We start from the raw sequence: 26,126 nt of genomic DNA on the forward strand, positions 1-26,126 counted from the left end.
GGGGATCTTGCGCGCTGACTTCCAACAAAGTAACATTTGTTCTGTGGGAAGCCGACTTCCACAGAAATTTCTGACAGGCCGAGAACAATAGCCACAGCAGGTAGGTGGACAAAAATCTCTCTTTATGAAGACTGAGATTAGCATATTCAAAGAGCTCTGTCAGATGCAAAAGTAAGCCATCTAAATAACTGTGTACTGTACCAATTTAAATCCCCTCCCAGACACACATACAAATTATTTCCTTCCCAAATCACTTGCTAACAGGCAAGGAGATGCTAAACTGCAAGCACTGTTCACAGGACTTTGTAGGTACAATTACAAGGGGTTTGCTTATTAGTCAGAGGGTTTCCGTTTCTTTTAGCCCTCCCCCCCCCAAAAAAAAATACCCTTTACAGCCAATTTTGTTTGATTGTTGCCACCATGGAAGCTCTCTCTCCAACACCTGGAAATGATATGGCACAGCGGAGTTGACCAGAAGTACAATTTTTCTTTTGACATAAGGAACAGGCATCACAGAAAATGCATCCCAGTGGACCAATAAAGGTCACTTTTTGTTTTGTCTGTGGAGTTCAAGGCGGGTAGTCAATGCCTTGGCCCAAGGGCTGTGGGTGCCTTTTCTCAGTCTTGCGCAGAAGCCACCGCAAGGCCATTGTAACATTACAAATTTGGGTTTTGTTCCAGTTCATCTGTCTGTTATTCTTCTAAACTAGACACTAACATTTTTTAAAAAGTGATTTGGTGACTGGTTAAGATACATTTAAAGCAGAAGGATATAACGCTCTTTTCCCTGCAATGCAGTCCTGTAAGATAAATACAACTAATCAACTTGGGTGGGCGAAGGAATGGGTGGCATCCAAACCTGCCTGAAAAAAAAGCATCAAGTTCATGGAAGAACTTGTGATCAAGCAGGAACCAGGAGATGTTTGCTAATTCACCTTCTCTTTTCCAAACCCTGGTGCGATATACCATATTGTTCCTGAGGTTCCACATCCCCAAGGACTAGTGTTTCAGAGAGGTGCAGCGGGCTGGAGAGAGATGGGGACACCTGTGGAAGTTATTCCCCTCACCCTGAACAATCACAGGTTCTTCCAAAAATGAAAAATATAATATGAACACAAACTATTTAAATTATTTTTGAATGTTTGAAAACTTTTTTTCAAAAAGAACATAAAACATTAACCCTGCAATTGAAGACTGAGTGCCTGATTACTGAACCATTTCCTTTGATGAGTTTATCTGTTTGGGGGCTCAGATCCACATCAGGATTCATGGCAACCACGACTGCTCTTCACTGGGGGGAAAATGGACTGGAGTTTAGTTTGATTCCGACAAATAGCACAAGTAGGTCAAAGGTGATTGTTTGCTTCCCAAGAGAAATGTGGGCTAATTGTTAACACAAATGTGTCACCCAGCCTCCTTCCCAAATGAGAAAAAGGAGGAAGAAAAAAAGATAAAACAGCTTGTCTAGGTTAAATGCATCTCCCTATGCTTTAAAATATTCCTGCTTCTAAGCATCCCTGCAAAGAGATCCAGGCTTCCAAAGCTATCCAACAGTACATGGTGACCCTACAACCCCTATAGACCTCATGATGCAGCAGTGCACATGGTGAAGACCTCGCTGCCCAAGCCAGAACTCTGCTCTTACTTCCTCGGCCTCTCCTTCCTCAGAAATGTTAACATGCACCCGTTATTCAGGACTCTGAACAAACAGTAATTAGCTCACTGCCTGGAGAAAAGCCCCGCAGATAATTTGAATTTTGTCTTAATACCTTCTCTTATTGCAAGTCACTTCCTGCTGAATTCCATCTCATACTAAGTACACCAAAGTGAGAAAACGACTCGCTCTGAGCAGGCGTTCATTGGCACAGTGCCCCTGATCACAGAGGACATTGCTGGGAAGCGCTGGATCAAGTCAGGAACAAACCACGCAGTGACAGGTGAGCTCAGAGCCTTTTGTGGCCCCTAATCCTGATATACTGCCTCTTCCATAGGGACTAACTTTGGAACGTGCCCACTAATATGACATGGAGATTCCCACATTTGCCAGACACTGCAGCTTGTGGTGTACTGAGTGGTGACACAGCGGTCAGCTGGCCTCCGAGAATGATCAGTGGGAGGGTGACTTTGCTCCAATGGCAAGTACCAGGGTCCAGAGACCTCGGTATGTCTCCATGCACTCACAACAATTATGCCTGATTTCAAGAGGGTCTTTGCCCTGAAATGCAGGTCTGAACCTAAAGCTGCCATAATCTGGACATCAGAAAACAAATGTGGACTTAGCTTTCCCTTGTGCAGTCCCTTGCACCATGGATGCTAAAGGATGGAGAGGCCCACGATTCCCACATTAGATGCATCAGTCAGAGAGAAAATGTGAAGGAACTTCTTTCCTCCGATATCCCACTATTCCCATCAAGAGGGTTGACCCAAAATACTAAGTCAGGCCTAGTCTTGGAACACAAGCCTGCAGTAAATTCCCCTGCTCTTTACAGTGGACCTAGAATGAACATGCTACTGGGATGTGCTCCACCGATGGGGGCCAGATCTATCCATCTCTCAGCCTTTACTGACCTTAGTGGGAGCCCCCTCCCAATTTAGTTGATCATCACACTCATTACCCACTTTCCCACCCACAAAGAGTGGGTGAAAGTGTGAAAGTTGCACACAATAATTAAAGAGAAAGAGTACAACATAAACAAGCCAACAAAGAACAATACAGCTGAACAATGAAATGTCTGCAAGAGTGTCTACTTATTTTATTGCTTGTAAGCCAACTTTGTTTTAGAAAGGTGGGGAAGAAATCCCAGACATAATATGGAAGACAGATAATAAGGACGGGACCACACAACTCCCCTGGGGGAGGGAATTGCACAGTCTGGTGCTACAAACAAGGCCACCCCAGCTCACGTCTAACTGCACATCTGAGGGTGGCAGGGCGGGTCTTCCAAAGACTGTGGCAGGTGAGCTCATGTGGGACCAGGTGGCCCTTTACAAGCAGCCGTGCTTTGTGGAAAAGTTCAGCCACCAACCATGACCAAGGCACCCTCAGCAACAAGTAGGCTTTTTCGAGAGACTCTGTCACAGCTTCCATGTCACTCTCTCTCTTGTCATGTGCAGGCGCACGTGTGGGTTAAGCTTTTTTGATCAGACCTAACAAAGGTGCTCGTGTATTATTAAAGCTAATGGAGCTCTACAAGAAACGTTAATGGACATTAAGTTTGCATAAATGAATTACACATTAACACAGTGGCGAGGCAGCTGCAATCTGCCCATTTAGGTGGGTATCCGATGGTTTTTGTTTTCCCATTATAGGGACATTACTTCCCCCCAATACTTGCGGTGATATGAAAATTGTAAGCAGAATGCTCATAATGGAACAACATAATGAAGTCGAAGAAATAAATTAGCACGGGGGGCTTCTTTGTGTAATGTTCTGCTTGAGCTGCAGATACAAAAGACGTTTCGAACCATCTCCCAATTGGCTGGCTTCATTTCTGCCCCTTTGTGAAGGGGAAGAGCTATTGCTGCAGGCACTCTGGTCACTGCTCTTCCTTGCTTCTGAGGGCACCATGTCCAAGTGATGCCGCACCTGCGTGCCCCTTTCAGGAAGATCTCAGCTGCTCCGCTGCATCAGGTTCATCCAGCTGGGCCTCCTTCACCCCGCAGTGGGAAGCCTCCCAATGTGGCATGAAGGCCACGCACCCACTGCTGCTCCTCTGCACTTGACATTCAATGGTATACCACCTCTGGACAGGAAGGTCCCACCTGGCAAGTTCTGGGCACTGTTTCTGTACAGGAGTCACATGCACACCAGGCCAAGGCACCCAGGGCTCCCTTCTTGTTTGCTCACTGCCTGAAACCGAAGACACAGTTGAATCCCCACACCACTAATTTACTTAGAGGGATTTTCAATCAGCAACCTAATTGCAGAGAGGTTGTACCATGCTTCAAGTGTTTCATGCTGCCAGAGATCTTTTGAAGAGCCTTGCAATTGTCCTGATATCCCAGTGCAGAGCAAAGGAGCTCAGGCAGGCAGGCAGGCAGGCAGCCAGCCTGAAAGAGGTTAAAGTTACAATTCAAACATGCCTGGGTTGCTGTCAAGCAAGAGTCAAAGTACTGTGGCCTCTGGAAGAGCAAGTTGCCCGGGGCCGCTTAGTGAGATGTGAATTTGGAACTTCATGGCTCACAGCTTACACTCTTAACCGAGTTTAGAGATCAGGAAATAGCATACCTACCCTTAGCAAGTATTCTACAAGAACTCTCAAATCTAATTTTGTCCTTAAGAAATAAACTGTTTTAAACCCACATTAATATTTTACAGCTTAGTTAATATTTCCGTAGAGAGTTGGTATGAATAAGCTCAGGGACTGGAGGAAAAACGCTCTGCGGTTGGCCAAGACATTTGGAAAAGTGGCCAAAAGAGCCTTTTGGCAATGCGCAATACCTTCTCCTTCCTTTCATGAACGGTTGTAAACCACACAGTAAACTGCTGTGCGTCAAGTTAAAACATTGGTTCCATCTAAAAAAGTCACACACCACCACAGTTCTATTGTCAGAGAGGGGACTCGGGACTCTGGTACTCACACATTACATCTAGGTAGTACTTCGTCTGCATGTCTTTGACGGCCGGATGGTCTACCTGACAGACAACCGGAACCCCGTCATCTTCCCGCTTGACTGTCAATGAGATCTGGCTCGTGACCGTGTACATGTCTGACCACTGCTCCACTTCTGATTTGCCTACAGAACAGAGGCAAGCAGGGAGACAAAAGAGCAGGTGAATGACCCGATCAGTGCCATCTCCAGCCCAGAATGGGCTCCCACCTCCTTCGCTGGCAAGCTGTCTATGCCCAAAGTCACTGTGCAACTCATCACCCTATCTAGCACTTCACCTTCCCACTATGGAGTTCCTCCTGCCCTTTCACAATGTGTGAAATCTGACTGTGAGTGCCCACCTAGTCACAGCCCTCAAATCCTGATCTGACATGGGGCATCCCCCAGAACACACCTCGCTCTCCTGTGCAAACCAGGCTGGTCCTACAAGGGACTAGGGCCAAGAAAGACCCATTTTGAGCCAAGGATGGGAGAGCTCAGGCTGGCGAGTTCTTCCAAAAGGAGGAGAGGACGAGACCCGCCACCTTTGCCTCATGTTATTAAACATAAGATCTACAGCATTCGGCGGCGGGGAGGGTTGGGAATTCCAGGATGCCTTCCAAACACTTAAGTCAATGGAGCCAGAAATCCTCCACCCTCTTCCTCCAATACAACTGCCAAAAGCCATCATCAATAATTAAGAGGGAAAGCGACTCCATGGATTTACATAATTAAAAGTAGTAATTAAAATATTTAACCAGTGCTACTGTCAGAGACCCAGCAAAATGCGACAGTGCTGGGCTGGAGCCGAAGCAAGAGCAGGGATCTGCAGGGCTTCCTCTGCCAGAGAGACACCAGGCACCAGGGTGTGAGTGGGGGGGGAGGGGAGTTGGGAGCAACTCTCCATGCTACTGGAAAGCCCTACTGGCTCCCTTACAGCCTCCTCGTCAGAAAAGAACCTGCCACCAGGCTCCAGTATGTGCCTCCGAAGGAACCAGCAGGACCACTCCACGAGTTCCAGGGGGAAAAAGTGCTTCCCTCACATTTGTGTAATGAATGGACCACAATCCATGATATGTAGAAGGGAGGTGGATCCGCGCGGAACACACAATCCCAGAAATCAGTACTGGCTGAGGCTCCAGGATGTGTGCTGACTATCAGTTTCTAGACAAGACTGATTTGCCCACAGCTGCGATACAGGAGGTCCTGGCTGCCTCTCAAGCAGCTCTAAATTCTCAGCTTGGCTAGTACAGGAGGGTCCGATCCTAAGCACAGCAACAATTTGGCCAGGGAGGGTGTGAGGCAGAAGCCTCCAATGCACACAGGCTCGAGCTGGGCCACCAACCCACAAGTCAGGGAGTGCTGGGAGCTAGCCAGCCAGCCCAGCCCAGCCTCTTGCCCAAGGGCAAGCACATCTTCTGTAGGGGCAAGTTACACATGTGTAATATTTTACACATTTGCAGATTGGGAAAGGCCTGTCAGTCGACCTTGTTCAACTGGAAGAGAGGAAAACTGTTTTAGCAGAACTAAAACACAGCAAATTGAAAGGAAGTGCCTAGAGCAGCTGTCAACCAAGGGACTGATGTGCTTGCAGAATCATTCCTGCCCACCCCATCTGGCTTAAGACAAGGTGATCTACAGCTCACACCCAGGATTTGTCCCCAAGTGACACTCCCAGCACCACAAAGCTACCCAGCATCTCCCAAAAGGACACCATGAAGCACATCTCGGGGAGCGGTTCTACCAGATATCTCCTTGCTGCCCTTGAACCATCTGATCCTCGTGGCTGGTCTACTGGCCATCGATGTGCAGTTCAGCTCAATCTCTTCTCCTTCCACCGCAGTGTCTTTCTGGGGCTCGATTCTCAAGTTACGTGGAGGAACTGAAATGAAAAGATTAAAAACAGTTGTGACGTTGTGACCTTGGGTGACACTTCCAAGGACTTGCATGTGCAGAGATGGGCACATCTGCAACTGATATGAGGAATCATCCTGGGAGAAGACCTTCCCAAGTGGCTGTTTTCATCATGGCATTTCCATCTAAATCAGAAAGAAGCAGCTCTTATCTGCCTGTAAAGTGGCCTTCTGCCCTCCTTGCCCTCCTGCTTAGACTTCAACCCCACTCTTGCTTTTCCAAAACTCATTAGCAATTTGCACTTTAACACATATCCAGGAAGGTCAGAGAGTGTCACCCTCACCCACTGGGCGATTTTTTTTTCCTGAGAAAGCAAAAAGATGAGAAGAAAAACCAGCCCAGTGAGCGGCTAGATGCAAAGGCTCCATTCTGGAGTTGGAGAGTGATGGTTGGAAGCAGTGACTTCCCTTCCTCCCAGACCCCTGTTCAGCACAGCTCTGCTGCTTTTGGGGAATCTGGAGCCAGAGGGCCAGATGATCAATGGCATATAATCCAGAAGCCCCTGGAGCAGGGACAGAACTAGGCTCAGCGCCTGCCTGGTGAAACACATGGAGGCAATTCTGAGACTCATCCATCCCCTCACCACTGGCCCCCATGCAAAAGGGGGAGGGGGAGAGACAGGCAAAGTTGAACCTTTCCTGTTTTTATAACCTGAGGTTACACAATTAAGAGACCCCTTCTGGCAACAGCTTCTTCAATGAAGCCTTAAAATGAAAGGTTTAAATTGATAGCCCCATAAATAATGGCCATGTTTTTCCCCAATTGATCTGACTAAGCAGTTGGCCGACTCAAGTACGAACAATGCCCGGCTGCCTTCCGATTCTTTCCTTGCCAGCAGATGATGAACAAGTCTGCACAAGACACACTGTGGAGCTCATCAAGGGAATTGGCTGCTTCTCAGCCAGAAGCCAAATAGGTGGAATTTTTCCAACTCTGGTGTGACAGAGATTGACATGGTGTTCTTCAAAAAATTACCTGGGGGGGGGGGGAGTAAATGTCCACACCGGGGGCACCAACAAACAACTGAACACAGTTCAGTGGGAGCAGGTCACTCACTGCTCCCTGTTCTCTGTACTTTGGAGGTCCCTGTGCTCCTCCCCAAGAACGTAGGTGCTGTCTAACAAGATGCTGCACAAGCCATGGCCACCTTTATGCAAGCAAGGGGTGTGCAGCACATGCCCCGCACAGACGTTCTGCTCCTCTCCCAGTTGGTCATGGATGGATGGCTGTCTGACAGGCAGGATGCAGGAATAACAGGACAATGCTCACTGACAAGCCTCTGCAGAAGTGAAGCCCATCCCTCCCCAAATATCTTATTATAGGCAACATGAGGCAGGAGGAAGATGTCACACTCAGCGCTGCCAGGAAACAACTCTGAAGAGAGAAGGTAATCAACATTTTAAATACCTTTTAAAAAATACCTGTTCAACATATATTAACATGTTAAAAACCCAAATCTCATTAAATGCTGGGGGTGGGTGGGAAAGTGAGGGAAGGATGAACAAAGCTGCACAATTCATCAGCAAGTGTGATCTCACTTTGTGATTGCTTGTTGCAATTCTGGGCCTTCTCGCCAGAGTCTTACAGGGCAGTACTAATCCGGAGCCGCAGTTGTCAGGGCATTAGCAGCCATTAGCAGCAGATGCGTTTATCCTGTAGTTGTGTCTGCGCTGTGATCTTCTGAACAGAGAGCAGTGGAATGACGCAAGTGGGAGAACTGCTGCACTGCCTGCCTTGCGCAAAGAGGAAGGGCTGGCCTTTGTGGGTGGGCAGGCCAGGACCACCTGAGCTCACACCCCTTCCCCTGTTCACTGAAGGGACCAGATCCTGGTCCGAGAGGGGGTCCTTCCTTCAGCACCAAGAGCCGTGGCACAGCAGAGGTACTCTGAAGCTGGGCCTTTACTTGATCTCCTGGAGAACTGCTGCCATTTGAAATGTGGGCTGGCACAGCTGGCCGAAGAGCTCCTGGTGCATGGGGTGGCCTGCAACTGCTGCTCCTCTTACCCAGTTTGGTGCCAACCTCTGCTCCTCCCACTCTCCCATGATCCAGTTCAGCACCATTTCCTTCCCCATGTCCAATCAAGAGAGTGGAAGGAGGAGCAGTAGAGGCCGATAGGCAGGCAGATATACCCCCCCATCTACTGCTTGAGGCAACTGCTACAGTTGGCTTCATGGATGGGTCAGCCTATGGGGTTGGAGAAACCATGGACCTGATCCTGGATAAAAAGTGGTTTCTTATCCATTATATTTAAGGCTTCCACAGCAAAAGGGAATCCTTATCTCTCCCCACAATCTATAACACTGCTCCCCTATAAAGGGCACTAAAGACTTCTGCCGGTGCTGGTGCAAGCAGGGTCAAGGCACTGGGCACACAAACAACATCATACAGGTTGCTAGGCTTTGGCAGTAGTAAGAGGGGTTTGGGTACCCTCTGCCAGAGAATAAGAACATAAGAACATAAGAAGAGCCCCACTGGATCAGGCCATAGGCCCATCTAGTCCAGCTTCCTGTATCTCACAGCGGCCCACCAAATGCCCCAGGGAGCACACCAGATAACAAGAGACCTCATCCTGGTGCTCTCCCCTACATCTGGCATTCTGACTTAACCCATTCCTAAAATCAGGAGGTTGTGCATACACATCATGGCTTGTACCCCATAATGGATTTTTCCTCCAGAAACTCGTCCAATCCCCTTTTAAAGGCGTCTAGGCTAGACGCCAGCACCACATCCTGTGGCAAGGAGTTCCACAGACCGACCACGCGCTGAGTAAAGAAATATTTTCTTTTGTCTGTCCTAACCCGCCCAACACTCAATTTTAGTGGATGTCCCCTGGTTCTGGTATTATGTGAGAGTGTAAAGAGCATCTCCCTATCCACTCTGTCCATCCCCTGCATAATTTTGTATGTCTCAATCATGTCCCCCCTCAGGCGTCTCTTTTCTATGCTGAAGAGGCCCAAACGCCGTAGCCTTTCCTCATAAGGAAGGTGCCCCAGCCCCGTAATCATCTTAGTCGCTCTCTTTTGCACCTTTTCCATTTCCACTATGTCTTTTTTGAGATGCGGCGACCAGAACTGGACACAATAGTCCAGGTGTGGCCTTACCATAGATTTGTACAACAGCATTATAATACTAACCGTTTTGTTCTCAATACCCTTCCTAATGATCCCAAGCATAGAATTGGCCTTCTTCGCTGCCGCCGCACATTGGGTCGACACTTTCATCGACCTGTCCACCACCACCCCAAGATCTCTCTCCTGATCTGTCACAGACAGCTCAGAACCCATCAGCCTATATCTAAAGTTTTGATTTTTTGCCCCAATATGCATGACTTTACACTTACTGACATTGAAGCGCATCTGCCATTTTGCTGCCCATTCTGCCAGTCTGGAGAGATCCTTCTGGAGCTCCTCACAATCACTTCTGGTCTTTACCACTCGGAAAAGTTTGGTGTCGTCTGCAAACTTAGCCACTTCACTGCTCAACCCTGTCTCCAGGTCATTTATGAAGAGGTTGAAAAGCACCGGTCCCAGGACAGATCCTTGGGGCACACCGCTTTTCACCTCTCTCCAGTGTGAAAATTGCCCATTGACACCCACTCTCTGCTTCCTGGCCTCCAACCAGTTCTCAATCCACGAGAGGACCTGTCCTCTAATTCCCTGACTGTGGAGTTTTTTCAGTAGCCTTTGGTGAGGGACCGTGTCAAACGCCTTCTGAAAGTCCGGATATATAATGTCCACGGGTTCTCCCGCATCCACATGCCTGTTGACCTTTTCAAAGAATTCTATAAGGTTTGTGAGGCAAGACTTACCCTTACAGAAGCCATGCTGACTCTCCCTCAGCAAGGCCTGTTCGTCTATGTGTTTTGAGATCCTATCTTTGATGAGGCATTCCACCATCTTACCCGGTATGGATGTTAGGCTGACCGGCCTATAGTTTCCCGGGTCCCCCCTCTTTCCCTTTTTAAAAATAAGAATAATTATTGGTCTAGCCTCATCTAGTCCAGAATGTCCCTGTGAGTATGTCGACTGAGGACTCCTGTGCTAAGCTAAAGGGATATGTTGATATAGGATGCATTTCTCCTTCTTGTTCCATCCTAGCAAGGATAATACATCTGTCCCCTTTCCTTATCCTTCCACTGGAAACTGTTGTCTTAATTTTTCTTCTGCAAAACAAGTTTGAGAAAACTAAAGTGTAGTGTCTAGAAGTGGAAACTCTTCAGTGGAGACACAAGGGTGCGCAAAGTGCATTCTGTGAACAGTGGTAGGAGGGGTACAAGAGCTCACAATACACAGCATGGCAAAAACAGACTAGAAGCAAAATGAAAACCACACACATGCTGTTGGCCACCATTATTTCACTCCACAATTAGGGTCAAGGTTTTGTTGCCAGTCATTAAGTATGGAGAGATTCTGAGAAGCATCTTCAGTGTGTCATGGGACACAGCAGCTGTGTATGTACACAACATTTGAGTTTAAACACACCACCACTCACTGCCACAAAAAGGATCATTTTAGTACAACAAAGGGCAAAACAGGTAATATCTCAGAACTCTTAAGATAAACAGAGACTGGGAGGAAGCCGTGAGAACAGTCAGGAGAGATGTTTTCATGTCAGGTTACTGAATATTTATGCCCTAACTGGCAAATGTACTTTTGCTGAGTAACACTTTTTGATAGACTGTTGATTTTCTAGATGCAAATGCACAAGGGAGGGTTTTTTGGGGTGGTGGTGGTGGCAACAATAGCACAGAACCCTCTGAGCTGAGTTCAATGCCTGGAAAATCAAAGCCAACTCTCAAGGTAAGCAACTCTTAAGAGGGAACTGTTGATTACGACATCTTTCAAGATCTCTACAGTATCCCCTCCCTCTATTGCTATCCAACAACTGAATTTCAAGAACAGAAGACATGCATGGGGGCATTTCCATATACACAACTCTGAATCAGGGCCTGAGTGGCTATCTCAAAAACCCTCATCCCAAGGTGCTTCACTCATCTTAGATCCCTACAGCTAAGGGGCAGGTTGCTGAGCTAGGAATGACCTCTATCGGGGGAGCTGCTGCTAGCCAGAGCAGACCGTGCTGGGCTGGATGGCGCAAAGGTCAAACTCTGAGCAAGGTGGAGTTATGGGTTTCATAAGAGGGGCTTTATTCCAGTCCCTTTGCAGACAGCACGACAGAGCAGGGTTTGGGAACACATGAGCGCTCTGGCACACCCGGAATGCCGGAAGATAGGTGCTGGGGAAAGGTCCTTACCGAGCACCGTAATCGTCATGTAATACTCCTGGGGCGGATCTGTGTAGAGCTGGCAGAAGTACCTTCCTTCGTCCGAAATGGAGACGTTCGTCAGCGACACTCGCAGCTCACTGCTTGAGAAATTCACGAGCTGAAACCTGCTGTCCTTCAAAGCTGCGGAACAAAGAAGCAATTAGGGGCTGCAACATGCAACGCAGGCAACGGCGAAAACAGGTGCCGGGAGAGGTGGCAACAAGCACTGACGCGCGGCGGCGGCAGCACCACCCCTTTTGTCGCATCCTGTTATTTTGGCTCCGTTTGCTACAATTTGGATTTAAACAGCACTCGGCCTCGCCAATCAATATAAATTGATACAAACAAATTCCCCTCACCAATTACTACTCCCTTCCACACCACGTCGACTCACTCACTCTCTCTTCTGGCACTAAGAAGCTGCAGGGACACATTTGAACGTTTGCAGCCACAACACTCAGGCCCCGTGGGAAAAGTGGGGCAAAGCAGAGGAGATGTGAGGGGCCTCGTGGACTTGTAGGCATTTCCGTGACCACCCCCAGAAGCTCTGTGCAACGCTTGGCAGTGCCAATATTTAAACACAACTGTCCACCAGAATCCTGTCTAACAAAGGTGAACCAGCTTCTCCATCTTTGTCTGGACTTGGGAAGTAAGAAGCTTCTAAAAAGTCCAACACACTGGCGTGAAATTTTGGCCACACATTCTGGCCTGCCCTCCACAGGGTTTTGGTTTGTCATGCTAGAGGAGAAACAACCAAGAAGCACCAAGTCCCCATTGTAGCCAAGATTTCTATTTGTTGATAGATTGACACTATATGATTAAGGTCACTCAGCATCTTGGGCAGAAGCAGTTCTTGCTGTGGAATTAAGGAGTATCTGATGTGAAACTCATACATCAGGTCAAACACACCATCCTCACCCAACACTCGCACTGCTGTGCCCAATTCAGTTTGTTTCAACACAATATTTGGGCACTTAATTGCAATTCAGGCTGAAGTACTTCAATCTTGGCACGCTGAGAGATGATCTGACTCTTAAATGGAACCAGAGAGGCTTTCCATTTAAGGCCAGCAATTACGATTCCGACCCACTTGCTAAAGAATTGACTAAAACTTTAAAGTATCAAATATCAAATTTTTTTTAAAAGGTGGCTTCAGCAAGCTGCTCAGATTTGCCCCCAGACAACAAAGGACTGGAAACTCACGCCTGAAGTCTCTGAAATAGATCGTCTGTCTGTTGGGATTCAAGAGCTGAATCACAGAGTCGTCGCTGTTCTTGACTCTGCAGCTGATGGTGGCCACCTCGCCCTCTACAACCGTCACATCTTCTGTAACCAAATTCTGTCCATCACCTTGAAATTTTGGAGAGAGGGAAAAAAACACAAGACAGCTCAAACCACACCAGGTCTTTACATTTTGTTAGAGAGGCTCATTCCAGATGGAAGTCAGCAAAGAGGCCCAAGAATGCAGCAAACCCTCCCCTTACAAGGTGGTACTACACAGCAGGAGAACTTTTGCGCAGTACTGGAGGCCAACACTCATCTGTCACATGCAAACGTCACTGCAGAAGAATCTCCACTTGCCAGCTGTTGCCCCTCTCCTGGGTGCCACAGCCCACCCTCCCTGCTAGCCACCCTCCTCCCAAGTGCTCTCTCTCAGCAGTGACCATGTGCTGAGGAACTGGTACTAATTTTTATCATATGGTAAGTTTACAGACGTACAAATTTCAGGTATCAAATTTACACAGTTCAGGACAAGAAAGAGGTTGAGTGTTTTCTGATTCAATAACTTGTTAAACACAGAACCTCTTTCTTGCTTTTAACAAAGCACCATGCACAGGAACATCTTACAGAAAAGAACTTCTCAAAAGGTAAACAGTAACAGCCATGCCCGGCTATCAGCTCCAACTGTTTAATCTTTGGAAATAAACGTTTTTAACAAATCTTTCTTGCCAAGTGAAACACGCACATTATTTTCACTGTCAGACGTATACAGTCCCCTTACATAAGAGATTGCTGATGAAAATTTCATACTTTTAATTAGCTGATTGATTATTAGGTCCATCCACTTCAGCAAGCATGCACATCCTCACACCCGATACACACACCAAGGGCGCAACAGGGCTGGCAGCTTGGTGGGGGCGAGTGGGAGACCCTCTCTGCAAAAGCCAGCAGGGTTGTTGACATACTTGTTACCCATGACAGGCTTGAGCCAGCCTGATGCCGAGCCAAAAGCACAGCTCCGTGAATCAGCTCCGACAGCAGCACTCAGGGACACGCATGGGCTTCATGGACAGTGCTTTCAACCGCCCTGGACACTCTAGCAGAGCAGGTGGTTCACTAGAAACCCGAGCAGAAAGGCACATGCACAGCACAAGTAACTGTTTTGCTAAAAACTAGGATTGCTTCATATGCAGCTGAAAGGTAATTCCACTTGGTGCAAAAACACAATTCCAAGGCTAGAGAGCCAGGATGGGGGCTGGAGTGGGGAGAGATGATTCTCAAATCATGCATAAGAGCAGGCGCAGGCCTGCACACCCACCCCTGGATTCAAAGCGACTCCAGTTCCTTTAGAAACAGCAAGTTTTAATATAAATACAGCATTGAGAGATGCAAGTAGCATCCGGCAAAGGACAGGAACCACAGAGAGCCCATTCTGGTCCACCATTTCTGAGCCATTTCTCCCCCCCCCCAGGAGTCCCAGAGATGGTGACAAGGCAGCCCCCACCCTGGCCAAGGAGTTCTGGCCAGTCTCTCACCTCATTCCCGCTGCCTTCATTGTCTGTGCTTCAATCCTTTCACCATGGAACATAGACTTCTGAAGATGTGTTTATGCATTGGGTACATTTTTTTTTTATGCCAGCAATTTATCGAGGACCCAATTATGTACTCCCAGACCTAGCAGAAACCGCACTGACTATTAAGTACCTTGTTTACAGCTCCCTTCATTCCTCTGCGCTCTGTGCATTTTGTTGCAAAAGCACTGCTCTGTTTTTGCAGCAGGCTCTTATCAAGACCAAGAACTCCAGCCACTGGCCACGTGCTCACAAATTGCCTTAAATGGCTCGAGTTTCAAACAAAAGGGTTACGTGGGATGACATCTCTACGAACTCTGTGGTCTAGTTGTTTGGAGCACAACTAGGGTCTGAGGGGTGCGGCTTCAAACCTGCCCTCTCGTGGACTGAGAACTGGTTGGAGGCCAGGAAGCAGAGAGTGGGTGTCAATGGGCAATTTTCACAATGGAGAGAGGTGAAAAGCAGTGTGCCCCAAGGATCTGTCCTGGGACCAGTGCTTTTCAACCTCTTCATAAATGACCTGGAGACAGGGTTGAGCAGTGAAGTGGCTAAGTTTGCAGATGACACCAAACTTTTCCGAGTGGTAAAGACCAGAAGTGATTGTGAGGAGCTCCAGAGGGATCTCTCCAGACTGGCAGAATGGGCAGCAAAATGGCAGATGCGCTTCAATGTCAGTAAGTGTAAAGTCATGCACATTGGGGCAAAAAATCAAAACTTCACATATAGGCTGATTGGTTCTGAGCTGTCTGTGACGGATCAGGAGTGAGATCTTGGGGTGGTGGTGGACAGGTCAATGAAAGTGTCGACCCAATGTGCGGCGGCAGTGAAGAAGGCCAGCTTTATGCTTGGGATAATTAGGAAGGGTATTGAGAACAAAACGGCTAGAATTATAATGCCGTTGTACAAATCGATGGTAAGGCCACACCTGGAGTATTGTGTCCAGTTCTGGTCGCCGCATCTCTAAAAAGACATAGCGGAAATGGAAAAGGTGCAAAAGAGAGCAACTAAGATGATTACGGGGCTGGGGCACCTTCCTTATGAGGAAAGGCTACGGCGTTTGGGCCTCTTCAGCCTAGAAAAGAGACGCCTGAGGGGGGACATGATTGAGACATACAAAATTATGCAGGGGATGGACAGAGTGGATAGGGAGATGCTCTTTACACTCTCACATAATACCAGAACCAGGGGACATCCACTAAAATTGAGTGTTGGGCGGGTTAGGACAGACAAAAGAAAATATTTCTTTACTCAGCGTGTGGTTGGTCTGTGGAACTCCTTGCCACAGGATGTGGTGCTGGCGTCTGGCCTGGACGCCTTTAAAAGGGGATTGGACAAGTTTCTGGAGGAAAAATCCATTATGGGGTACAAGCCATGATGTGTATGCGCAACCTTCTGATTTTAGAAATGGGTTATGTCAAAATGCCAGATGCAAGGGAGGGCACCAGGATGAGGTCTCTTGTTATCTGGTGTGCTCCCTGGGCATTTGGTGGGCCGCTGTGAGATACAGGAAGCTGGACTAGATGGGCCTATGGCCTGATCCAGTGGGGCTGTTCTTATGTTCTTATGTTATGGGCAGATCATGATTTCTCAACCCACCCTACCTCACAGGGCTGTTGTGAGGATAAGGCTGGGGGGAGAATAGAACTGTATGCACAGTCCCAAGTTCCTCAGAGGAAGGGCAGATGACAAATGCAGTCAACAGAACCCTCCCCTCTCTACCATAAATACACACAAGTATCCAAGAAGACTGGCAACTTGATGACAGTGACAGATCCTGCTCAAACAGTTGTATGGTAAGTTTACATCCTTGAGTATTCCCCTGATTTTTTGATATGACAGCGGGGAAGAGGGACAGTCCATCTTTTCATGGCATACCCGTGTGCTGCAGCACACCATCTGAAAATCATCACTGTAAGGCAGTGGTTTCTAAACCACTGCTGTGAGCCATGGTTCCCCAGGGAATTGTGGGATGTTTGCAAAAAACCCGCCACCCTATACTATATGTAGGATTGAAGCCCTAATGGGGAGCTGCGGCTAATGGTCCAGTAGGTCAAGGGAGCTGCCAGTCAAAAAGTTTGGGAACCACTGCTGTAAGGCAGTGGTACATTTAGACTGGGGCATTGCAATGCCCCAGCCTGAAGACCCTGGCCTCTACCCCCTTAAGGGGCGGCAGCAGGGGGGAAGGCAGCGAGGCAATCTGCAGGATCATGTCGCTAACGGGGCTGCAGGGACTGGGATGTACTCACCAGTCCCTGCAGCAGCCTTCCCGGGGTACGGGGAGTCCTGTGTGAGCGCCTGCAGGGCCCCCAGTTGGTTCGGAGTGAAAGTAGAGTGATTGCGCTCCACTTCCGGTCTTGCGGGAGTGAGACGTGACTGCTCTACTTTCACTTCAAACCAGCTGGGGAGCCCTGCAGGTGCTTGTGTAGGGCTGCCCGCACCTCCAGGATGCTGCTGCAGGGACTAGCGAGTGTATCCCGGTACTTGCAAGCCGCCCCCCTCCCGAGTGGTGCGATCCTGAGGATCGCATCGCTGCCTTCCCCCTGCCCCCGCTGCCTCCCTTGCAAGAACTTACTGTGCTTTTCAAACTCCCAGAGAGTTTGAAAGCCGCAGCTGTAAGGGATACCATTATGAAGGAAGTGTGACTATTACCAAAGCATTCCGTGGGGTTCTCCTTCACAACCAGGCGTTGACTTGTGAGCCCTTTTCTTCACTCACAGCTCCCTGCAGGTGCAGCCTTCCCTCTACTTCCTGGCCTTCTAATGGGATCCTTGTGTCACAAACACATGGAACCTCTTGGAGAGAGCCTGTATGTTGCAGAGGCAGAGATGGGGAGGGCAGAAGCCTCAGCAACTGCAGAACAGCTCCTCTTCCCTCCCCGCCCCCGCACGCCTCCTTTAATGCTTTAACCTAGATATTGCGGCTGACACGCTGACTCCAGTTCATTAGAAGGGGCGGGCGGGGGGAGTGTAGCGCTTCTGCGTGCAAAATATTACCTGGCTGACTGAGAGTAACTGAACGGAAGATCTTTTGTTCTCGTCCTTTGGACTTTCAAAGCATCACCTGCTGATTTTAATACAGCAGTAAGTTGATAGTAAGTTGAAGCTGGATTTGAAAACAAATGAAGCTCTCTCTCTCTCTCTCTGTCGTTTGTAAGCAAATATCCTGTGCAAAGTTTTCTCCAACAAAAATTTGCATGTTCTTACTCAGTGCTTGCCTGCCACCAGCAGTGTACAAAGTTAATTTTGATTCCTCTGATTTTGAGAATCTGCTTTGATGCAGAAGATTGTGGGGTGCCAACTGGAGGCTGCTCTTTGTATTTGCAATAACTGCGGGGGTGATTCCTCAATTGTGCACTACAAGGACTGGGGTGTGCCTTGGAGGGGAAGCTGCCTCCTTGGGAAATGTTCATCACAGTTTGGTTGCCCAGGCAAGGAGGCCCCAGGATCCCACCTGCTCCTTCCTGTCCATGGATGGACAGTGACATCATCCCAAGGGAGGGAGAGAAGTGGCACTGAATTAATTCCTCCAGGCACCAGCTGCAACCGTTGACAGAAGTGGCAAGAGGCATCACTACTGTCCAGAAAAAACAGCTTCCTATCCCTTAGTCCCGACTGCCTGGGCAAAGGCAGAGGATGAAGTGGCAAAAAGGAAATGCTAACTGAGCATAATTACAAAGAGGCTAAACATCTGCGGAAGCGATACAACAATGCATTATTTTGTGCCTGCCGGTGGACGTGTGATCAACCACAACGAACCTTCAAAACGTAGTTCACTTTTTGTAACTGAACTCCAAGCAACATTAAGAAGCTTGCCGGTTCTGATCCCAGCTGGAGACAGGCCAATTCCCTTCTCACTATGCTCAGGTGCAACAGCCGCTCTCCTGGAAACTCTGCAAGGACAGCCCCCTATGTACACAAAGGCATATTCCAGGCTGTGGACTTCCAAAGTAACGAAAAGGAAGAAAAGTACTACATAGAATGCCTGCAACCGATGAGGGGACTCTCCAGCAGGTGGTTTTGAGAGGGTCAACAGAACAAACTGAAACAGAGCACAGAGAGGTGCACGCATTTGCGGAGTGCTGGTATGCTGATGACCGTTAGGTAGCTAAAATGGTTACAAACTGCAAGAGCAGAGATTTTGGCAGGACATCAGGAAGACATTCTTGATGGTCAGGGCAGTTCAACAGAGGAACGTATCGCCAGGGTAGGTGGTGAATTCTGCCTCACTGGTGAGCTTCAAGCAGAGACTCCAGGCACCTGCCGGGGATGGCCCAGGAAAATTTTCTGCCATAGGCAGGGGGTTGGACTAGATGACCTTGTGGATCCCTTCCAACTATAATTCTAGGAATGGCAACCAGTGTGCCTCTGACCTTCCAGAGCTTTCTAGGAGGTCTCACCACGGTCTGCACAGGTGCACTCCTACATGCAGGGATGCACAGAACTCAAAAGAACCGCCTTCAAGTTGGGAAGTCACACAGAGATAATAGGCAGGTGCTTCGGACCAAACAGGGAACTTCCATCACCCTCATGCCTGCTTGTGACCTGGAGGTAACTAGCTGGCCAATGCAGGGGACAGCAGGACTAGATGGAGCTTTAGTTTGGCCAACCATAGCAATGGCTATGCTCTTTCTGTTCACATGCAGAGGAAACCATTTCTTTAACACAATGCAGCAGAACCTGTGGGCAGATCTCTGGAAAGCCTGACTGCAAACCTGAAAACATTAATGACTGCAGAAAACAGTCTCCTTTCCTTTTCCCCATAAACACAATGCTCATGACAAATTAAAGTCATTAAGGTTTGATTTTCATCTCAACAATTATCAGCATATTCTTTTAAACATTTACTTTAAGACAATCCTATCTTTCAATTCATTAAGCTCATTCTCCCACTTACTAAATTTTATATCAAATCAAAATCCTATTTGAATTAATAAGAATTATGGGGAAAAGCAATTTGGAAATAAATGATCTAAGGTTCAAAGTGCTGAAGCTTTTGATTATGTAATGCTGCAAGATTAAAACTAGCCCAAAGATTTCTTAAGAATCTGCTCTGCGCAGGCACCGAGTTTCACCGCATGTGTCTGCAGAGAGGCCACAAGGAAAGAATATCCACTTCAATACATTTTGGAACATTTGCCAATCATCCAAGTCAGGCTTTTGCTTCCATGGAATGTGCTGCCCCCTCCCCATTCCCAACTACACTAGAAGCACCACCAGCATAACCCCAAAACATTTTATCCACAATCTGTCAAAAGTTAACAAGGATGATTAAATTGTCCCAGACATACTGGAGTTAGAAGATGACATCTCCAACAGCAGTTTCTTGCAGTTATATTTCCTTAAGGAAAATTGAATGCATAATAATAAACTCATTGTGTTAACTGCACATTTAATCATGGCAAATGAGAGAATCACTGGGCCAATACTCCATTTAAACTTTATATATTACTCTAGGAAGAAAACTTATCAAAGGGATCAACAAGCCTCAGACACAGGCACTTTGGGACCAGAAGCACCACGCATGGACAAGGGCCCTCCTGCTCTTGCCACAAGCTCCACAACTTGCAGCGAATGGACAGGTATGCCTTCTGTTCAATCAGAAAAAATTCACAGGAATGAGCTCTACGGGGAATATAAGATGCCTGTATCTTATCCAGACATCTAACACAGCAGCAACTCCCATAATTCAGGGGATACATTCCTGAAAAGACGAGGTGTGCAAAGCAGCACTATAGGAGACAGTCAAGGTGCAGATAGGTCTGTGCTGGCTGGAATACACTTCGCCCATTGGCTGCAGGAGCTGTCAGTCACACATAGGGTAAAGAGTGCTATGTTCCCTCGATTATTCACAGCAGGATTCTGGCCCACCTCCTGGCATCTGAGCCTCCTCCACATGAATTGCTAGACATGAACGGACCCCCCAAACCCACCCCCTCCTCAAGACACACATGCACTTGAAACCACACTCCAAACAAGACCAAGGGTCCAATCCTATCCAACTTTCCAGTGCCGGCACATCTGTGGGGAGGCAGACACAGAGCCTTCTCAAGGTATGGGAACATTTGTTCCCTTACCTTGGAGCTGCATTCTGGTCTGGTTGGCAACCTTCAGCCTCGAAAGACCATGGTATAGGCCTACAGCACCAGATATTCCCAGGCGGTCTCCCATCCAAGTACCAACCAGGCCTGACCCTGCTTAGCTTCCAAGATCAGACGAGATCGGGCATGCGCAGGGTAACAGTTGCTGCATTGTGGCTGCACCAATGCTGGAAAGTCGGACAGAACGGGGCACCGAGTCTGCGCACTCCATGATGAGGGCAGCACACCTCACGCACTGGAATCTCTCAAGACGCTCATTCTGTGTACATTAACTTGCAGCCAGGAGCACTCGCCTGCAGTTGCAGGAGAGATCAAGAATGAATTACACCCCTCTGTTCCCAACCCTTGCTTGCCCTCTGCCCTCTTCTGCTACCAAATTATGGTTCCCTCAACAAGTTAACTTGCTGCGCTGCCTGCTGCTTGTTCTGCAACTGCTTCCAGGCCGCCAGGGAACAATTTCTACCTTAGACATCAGGGTGAGCCCAAGCAGTTACCACTCACATGGCTGGAAGGGTGACCTGCATGAATGGAAGTTCTCACATGTTCCCTTTCTAATATGGGAACAGTCAAGGAAGGATCAGCAATAATGAAAGGCAAACATGGAAAAGGAGGCCAGCTGGCTAATGCAGAGTTCTCTGCCAACACTGCCAAAGCTTCACTACCCAAGTTTCTCTATTTCCCCAGCAATAGATCCCTGGTCTCCATAATTCTCAACTCTCTTCCTACTGACTTAGAGTTTATTTTGACAATGTTGGCAAACCTGAGCCAATCTGGAAAACAAATATGAGCAAAACAGGAAGGGAACATAAGAACATAAGAACAGCCCCACTGGATCAGGCCATAGGCCCATCTAGTCCAGCTTCCTGTATCTCACAGCGGTCCACCAACTGCCCCAGGGAGCACACCAGATAACAAGAGACCTCATCCTGGTGCCCTCCCCTACATCTGGCATTCTGACTTAACCCATTCCTAAAATCAGGAGGTTGCAAATGCACATCATGGCTTATAACCCGCAATGGATTTTTCCTCCAGAAACTTGTCCAATCCCCTTTTAAAGGCGCCTAGGCTAGACGCCAGCACCACATCCTGTGGCAAGGAGTTCCACAGACCGACCACGCGCTGAGTAAAGAAATATTTTCTTTTGTCTGTCCTAACCCGCCCAACACTCAATTTTAGTGGATGTCCCCTGGTTCTGGTGTTATGTGAGAGTGTAAAGAGCATCTCCCTATCCACTCTGTCTATCCCCTGCATAATTTTGTATGTCTCAATCATGTCCCCCCTCAGGCGTCTCTTTTCTAGGCTGAAGAGGCCCAAATGCCGTAGCCTTTCCTCATAAGGAAAGTGCCCCAGCCCCGTAATCATCTTAGTCGCTCTCTTTTGCACCTTTTCCATTTCCACTATGTCTTTTTTGAGATGCGGCGACCAGAACTGGGCACAATACTCCAGGTGTGGCCTTACCATCGATTTGTACAACGGCATTATAATACTAGCCGTTTTGTTCTCAATACCCTTCCTAATGATCCCAAGCATAGAATTGGCCTTCTTCACTGCCGCCGCACATTGGGTCAACACTTTCATCGACCTTTCATCGAAGAGTCAGAACAGGCTCAGAAGATAATTCCTTGGTGAAGTCTCTGGAGAATTGCATCAAACTTCTAGAAAGAGCACATTTGGGGGGGGGGGAGAGTTGAAATGCTTCTGATTGATATTCATGATGCACAGATTTTTCCTCAATTAAAGTTAATTACCCACAAATGGAACACATAATAATCTGTGTGCTTTCTTCTTCTATTTTATTAATCTGCTATTGTGATGCTTAATGTTAAGTTAGAATCCTATCTTTCAGGCTTAGATATTCACTATATGGGCTTCCTGATTAGTTTTAAATTCCAAAAAGCTTTTTAACTATGCAGTTTAAATATGTAAGCCACATAATAGACCATAATGGCTCCTTTGGAATCATTAGAACACATAGTAAATACCATACAGCATGACAATAGTTTAAATACACACTCAGATGATAGCTTTGTAACAAGTGGATACTTTGCATTCTACCCGCTAAATGGGCACTCGCATATAGATCATCCTAATATCTCCTTGACAACAATTAAGGTCTATTGTCTCAATTTATTGGCACTGGAATCCTCTTGGTGGGTTTGGTACTGGAAACAAACTAAGGCAAAAGAAGAGAGGTTGAAATAAGCCCAGGGTGCTGCCCAACTCCACGAAACTGAGCACTGAGTTGTGCTCTTGGACAACTCTGATTTTGCCCACTGGCAAGTGGTGGTGGGTTGTGCTATGTGGTGCTAATAATCCAGTTCAAACTGACCAGTCTAATGATCTTCACTTCCCCTTCGCCATGGCTGAACACCACTACACCAACAACAGCATCCACAAGGGACTAGTTTTCAGAAGGGGCCCCATCTGACAACAAGGTCTGTAGTCCACAAAAACATTTGTTAAAGAAAGTGGGCTGGCTTTTAAGTGCAATAGAACAACTTAATAAACTCTATTTGGCCCCACTGACACACAAGGAGATTTAGTCACCTCTTCCTAGCAGATTTATGGCATCTCTGGTGTGATGCTTCTCACAGTACACATTTTAATTTTATTTAAGAAACACAAGACCAACATAAGAAGAGGCCTGCTGGATCAGGTCAAAGACCAACCTAGTTCAGTTTCCTGTATCTCACAGCAGCTCACCAGATGCCTCAGGGAGCACACAAGACAACAAGAGACCTGCATCCTGGTGCCCTCCCTTGCATCTGACTTTGAGGTAGTCTACTTCAAAAACCAGGAGGTTGCACATCATGGCTTGTAACCTGTGAACCTTTCCTCCAGAAATTTGTCCAATCCCCTTTTAAAAGGCATCTAGGTCAGACCCCATCACCACCCATGGCTGAGGTCTTAAAAGATCGAAAAATTAAACATGACCCTGAAGTTGAAATTCCAGCAGCTGAAACACAGTTCTATTCCAGTCAATTGCTGGAATAGAATTTCTCTAGAGATATCCTGAAAACAGAAGACCACCTGCACTGATGCATTACATACAGAATATCCTAGGTTAGTTGATGTCCCCCTCCCATTTTTGCAACTATAACTGGCTCCCAAGGCAGCTCACAATTTAGAACTACACAAAAATTCTAATAGAGGTGCATATGGCAGACTCTTATGGTCTTTGACAATACAATCCTGGTTCAAGTTCTTTCCTCCAAAGAAGAGGCAGAAGGGCTGCAGGAGGACTTGGCTGTTGCAGAACTAGTCCTTCCATCAAGCCCTGGAAGAGCCAGCGAAGGCTCTACACATAAAGGATCTCAAGACAGCAGAATTGAAGATGGCTTGCTCTGTGCAAGATCAAATTCCAGCATGACCACACCCGCAAGGCTGCATCTCTGCATAAAGAGTGCATGCATGCTGGACTCTCTACCAGCACTTCACAGTCTGTGAAAGTTGTGTTGAGGAAAAGCAACTCTGACTGGTCTGTTCTGCTCCTGCAGCCTACACACCAGCACTCCCTAAAAAAGCAGAACTGGGCAGATCATTCATCTATCAAGACTATTTATGCTGTTTTATCAAGGCACGCTCAGTTTCAACATTAAAAAGCTATTTTTAGAGCCAAGAAAAACGGCAAGGACAAGTTTAGATGCTTAATTACACTCTCAGACACAGAACAGGATGGCACCGAATGCTTTGCCTGTATGTGCTCTGTGTCCTTTGAGCCGCGAGAAATCTCATTTGGACCTAATCCCGTTGGCTTCAGAGGAGCAGCACTACACATTTCAAAATGCTGCTTGGTAGGATTGTGCAGTTCACATTCCAGAAAACCACAAAGTGAAATAAACTAACAAATTCTGTCAAATGCAATATAGCTTCTACATTTAAACTGATAAACCACATTTAACTTGCCTGGCATATTATGAGTGAGACGGGCTGTGAGCTTAACTAGCTTGATAAAGTGATGGTTTTGTTTACACTGAAGGGAAAATGGGGGTGGCGATTTACCACCCCCCCCCTTTGTGGGCTACTAACTAGATTTGAACTCGTTGTCAACTTCATGGGCCCAGTTCTCCAGAACTGCAGCATGATGCAATGAATTACAAAGCCTAGAAACCAGTGTACAAACAGGACATTTGGCAGTAGGCCATGAAGTAATTCACAACACAAGCCATTTCATCTCTTTGCCTGGAGATCGCAAAATGGTGGTGGGACTTGTGTCAGACTTAAAAACTTGCTTAACTAATATGAGTTTAGGCTTTCTCCAATTTTCAAGAACAAAAGGGAGAAGTTTCATTATCCTCACCTACATTTTCTGTGTGCGCTTTCATTTTCAACAGGGACTTTCAGACAATCCTAGTCAATCTGGGATCTAATAAAATGAACAGAGTGGGGGGAAAATGCTTCCAAAGCAGAACAAGACAAACACCATTTTACTGCAGTTTGAATTTTAAAACTTTATGTTCACAAGATGCTGGAGCACCTCACATCTGGATGGGAAATTGACAGACTATTTAAAAAGCTGCTCTTTTTTTAAAAAAAAATGAAACTTGAGAAGAATGGACAATGTATGTTAATTATGCTGACAATGTACGACATTTACTTTCAATGGAGTTAATTTAGTGACATCTGTTCATGGCCAAGAGAATAAAAGGGATTATTTAAGATGAGCCAGCAAGAAATCATCAGCACTGCATGGCTTCGATTAGCCCCTTCCGGCCAGAATCATTTTCAAGAAAACAGGAACAAATTTCGCCTTGTACGTCGCAGCCTTTTTAAATGTGCAAAGTAGACACACCACACAAGAGATGTTATTTGGGCCCAGAATGACAAACTTAAAGCTCTGCAAAACAAGCAAGCAAATACATATTTGCACCATCTGTAGCGATCACTGTTGTTACACAAAAACTTCAGGCAGCATTCAGAACAATGGAAGGGAAAGTCAGTGGAAACATATGGACCTCTGCGGTCTAATGAGAAAACACAGGGATGAAGGCTGGGGCCAAGATGAAATGTCAGGTTTGGTGTAGGGGCCTGATCTCCCAACCACTTGAAGGCTCCCCAAGGGCTTAGGACTCCTAGAAGCTAGAAACTAACTGCCGTAGATATGCGAGAGAGAAGCTACCAGTTTCCACCCTAGAAACTGGACTCCCTGCCCATTTCATTGTAGGGTTGTATCCTGCAGGAAGAACCAAACTGCACACAAGTCACTGCAGTTGAGTCACTGTGTTTTTACGCAAGCCATAGTTGCCTGTCTCAATTCTAAAAATACCCCAATGCAGACACTTAAAAGTATACCAAGGACCTTTCAGGACTTGATGCACTTGACAATGGCTGCTTTCACTTTGCTATCACCTTTCTCTTTTTGAAGCTGCACTTTCTAACATTGGAAAAGGTCACAAAAAATAAATCAGGACTATTTTCCCCAGGGAATCCTCATGGCTTATGCTGTTCACTGTCCCAAGAGAAATGG

General features: G+C 47.1%; 1 protein-coding gene and 1 pseudogene across 1 annotated transcript in view; both read right to left on the reverse strand.

Annotated features, from left to right (window-relative positions):
* Positions 1–26,126, reverse strand: part of CADM1 (cell adhesion molecule 1) — a 246,255-nt gene that overhangs the window by 48,205 nt on the left and 171,924 nt on the right. The window contains exons 2-5 of the mRNA XM_066639174.1: positions 12,974–13,120; positions 11,759–11,911; positions 6,335–6,472; positions 4,582–4,737 (exon numbers count right to left, since the gene is read on the reverse strand). Coding sequence (XP_066495271.1) covers positions 4,582–4,737; positions 6,335–6,472; positions 11,759–11,911; positions 12,974–13,120 — 594 coding nt within the window. The remainder of the gene's footprint in view (positions 1–4,581; positions 4,738–6,334; positions 6,473–11,758; positions 11,912–12,973; positions 13,121–26,126) is intronic.
* Positions 20,693–20,812, reverse strand: LOC136662949 (5S ribosomal RNA; annotated as a pseudogene).

The sequence above is a fragment of the Tiliqua scincoides genome, chromosome 11, assembly GCF_035046505.1.
Source record: "Tiliqua scincoides isolate rTilSci1 chromosome 11, rTilSci1.hap2, whole genome shotgun sequence".
Taxonomy (NCBI): Eukaryota; Metazoa; Chordata; class Lepidosauria; order Squamata; family Scincidae; genus Tiliqua; species Tiliqua scincoides.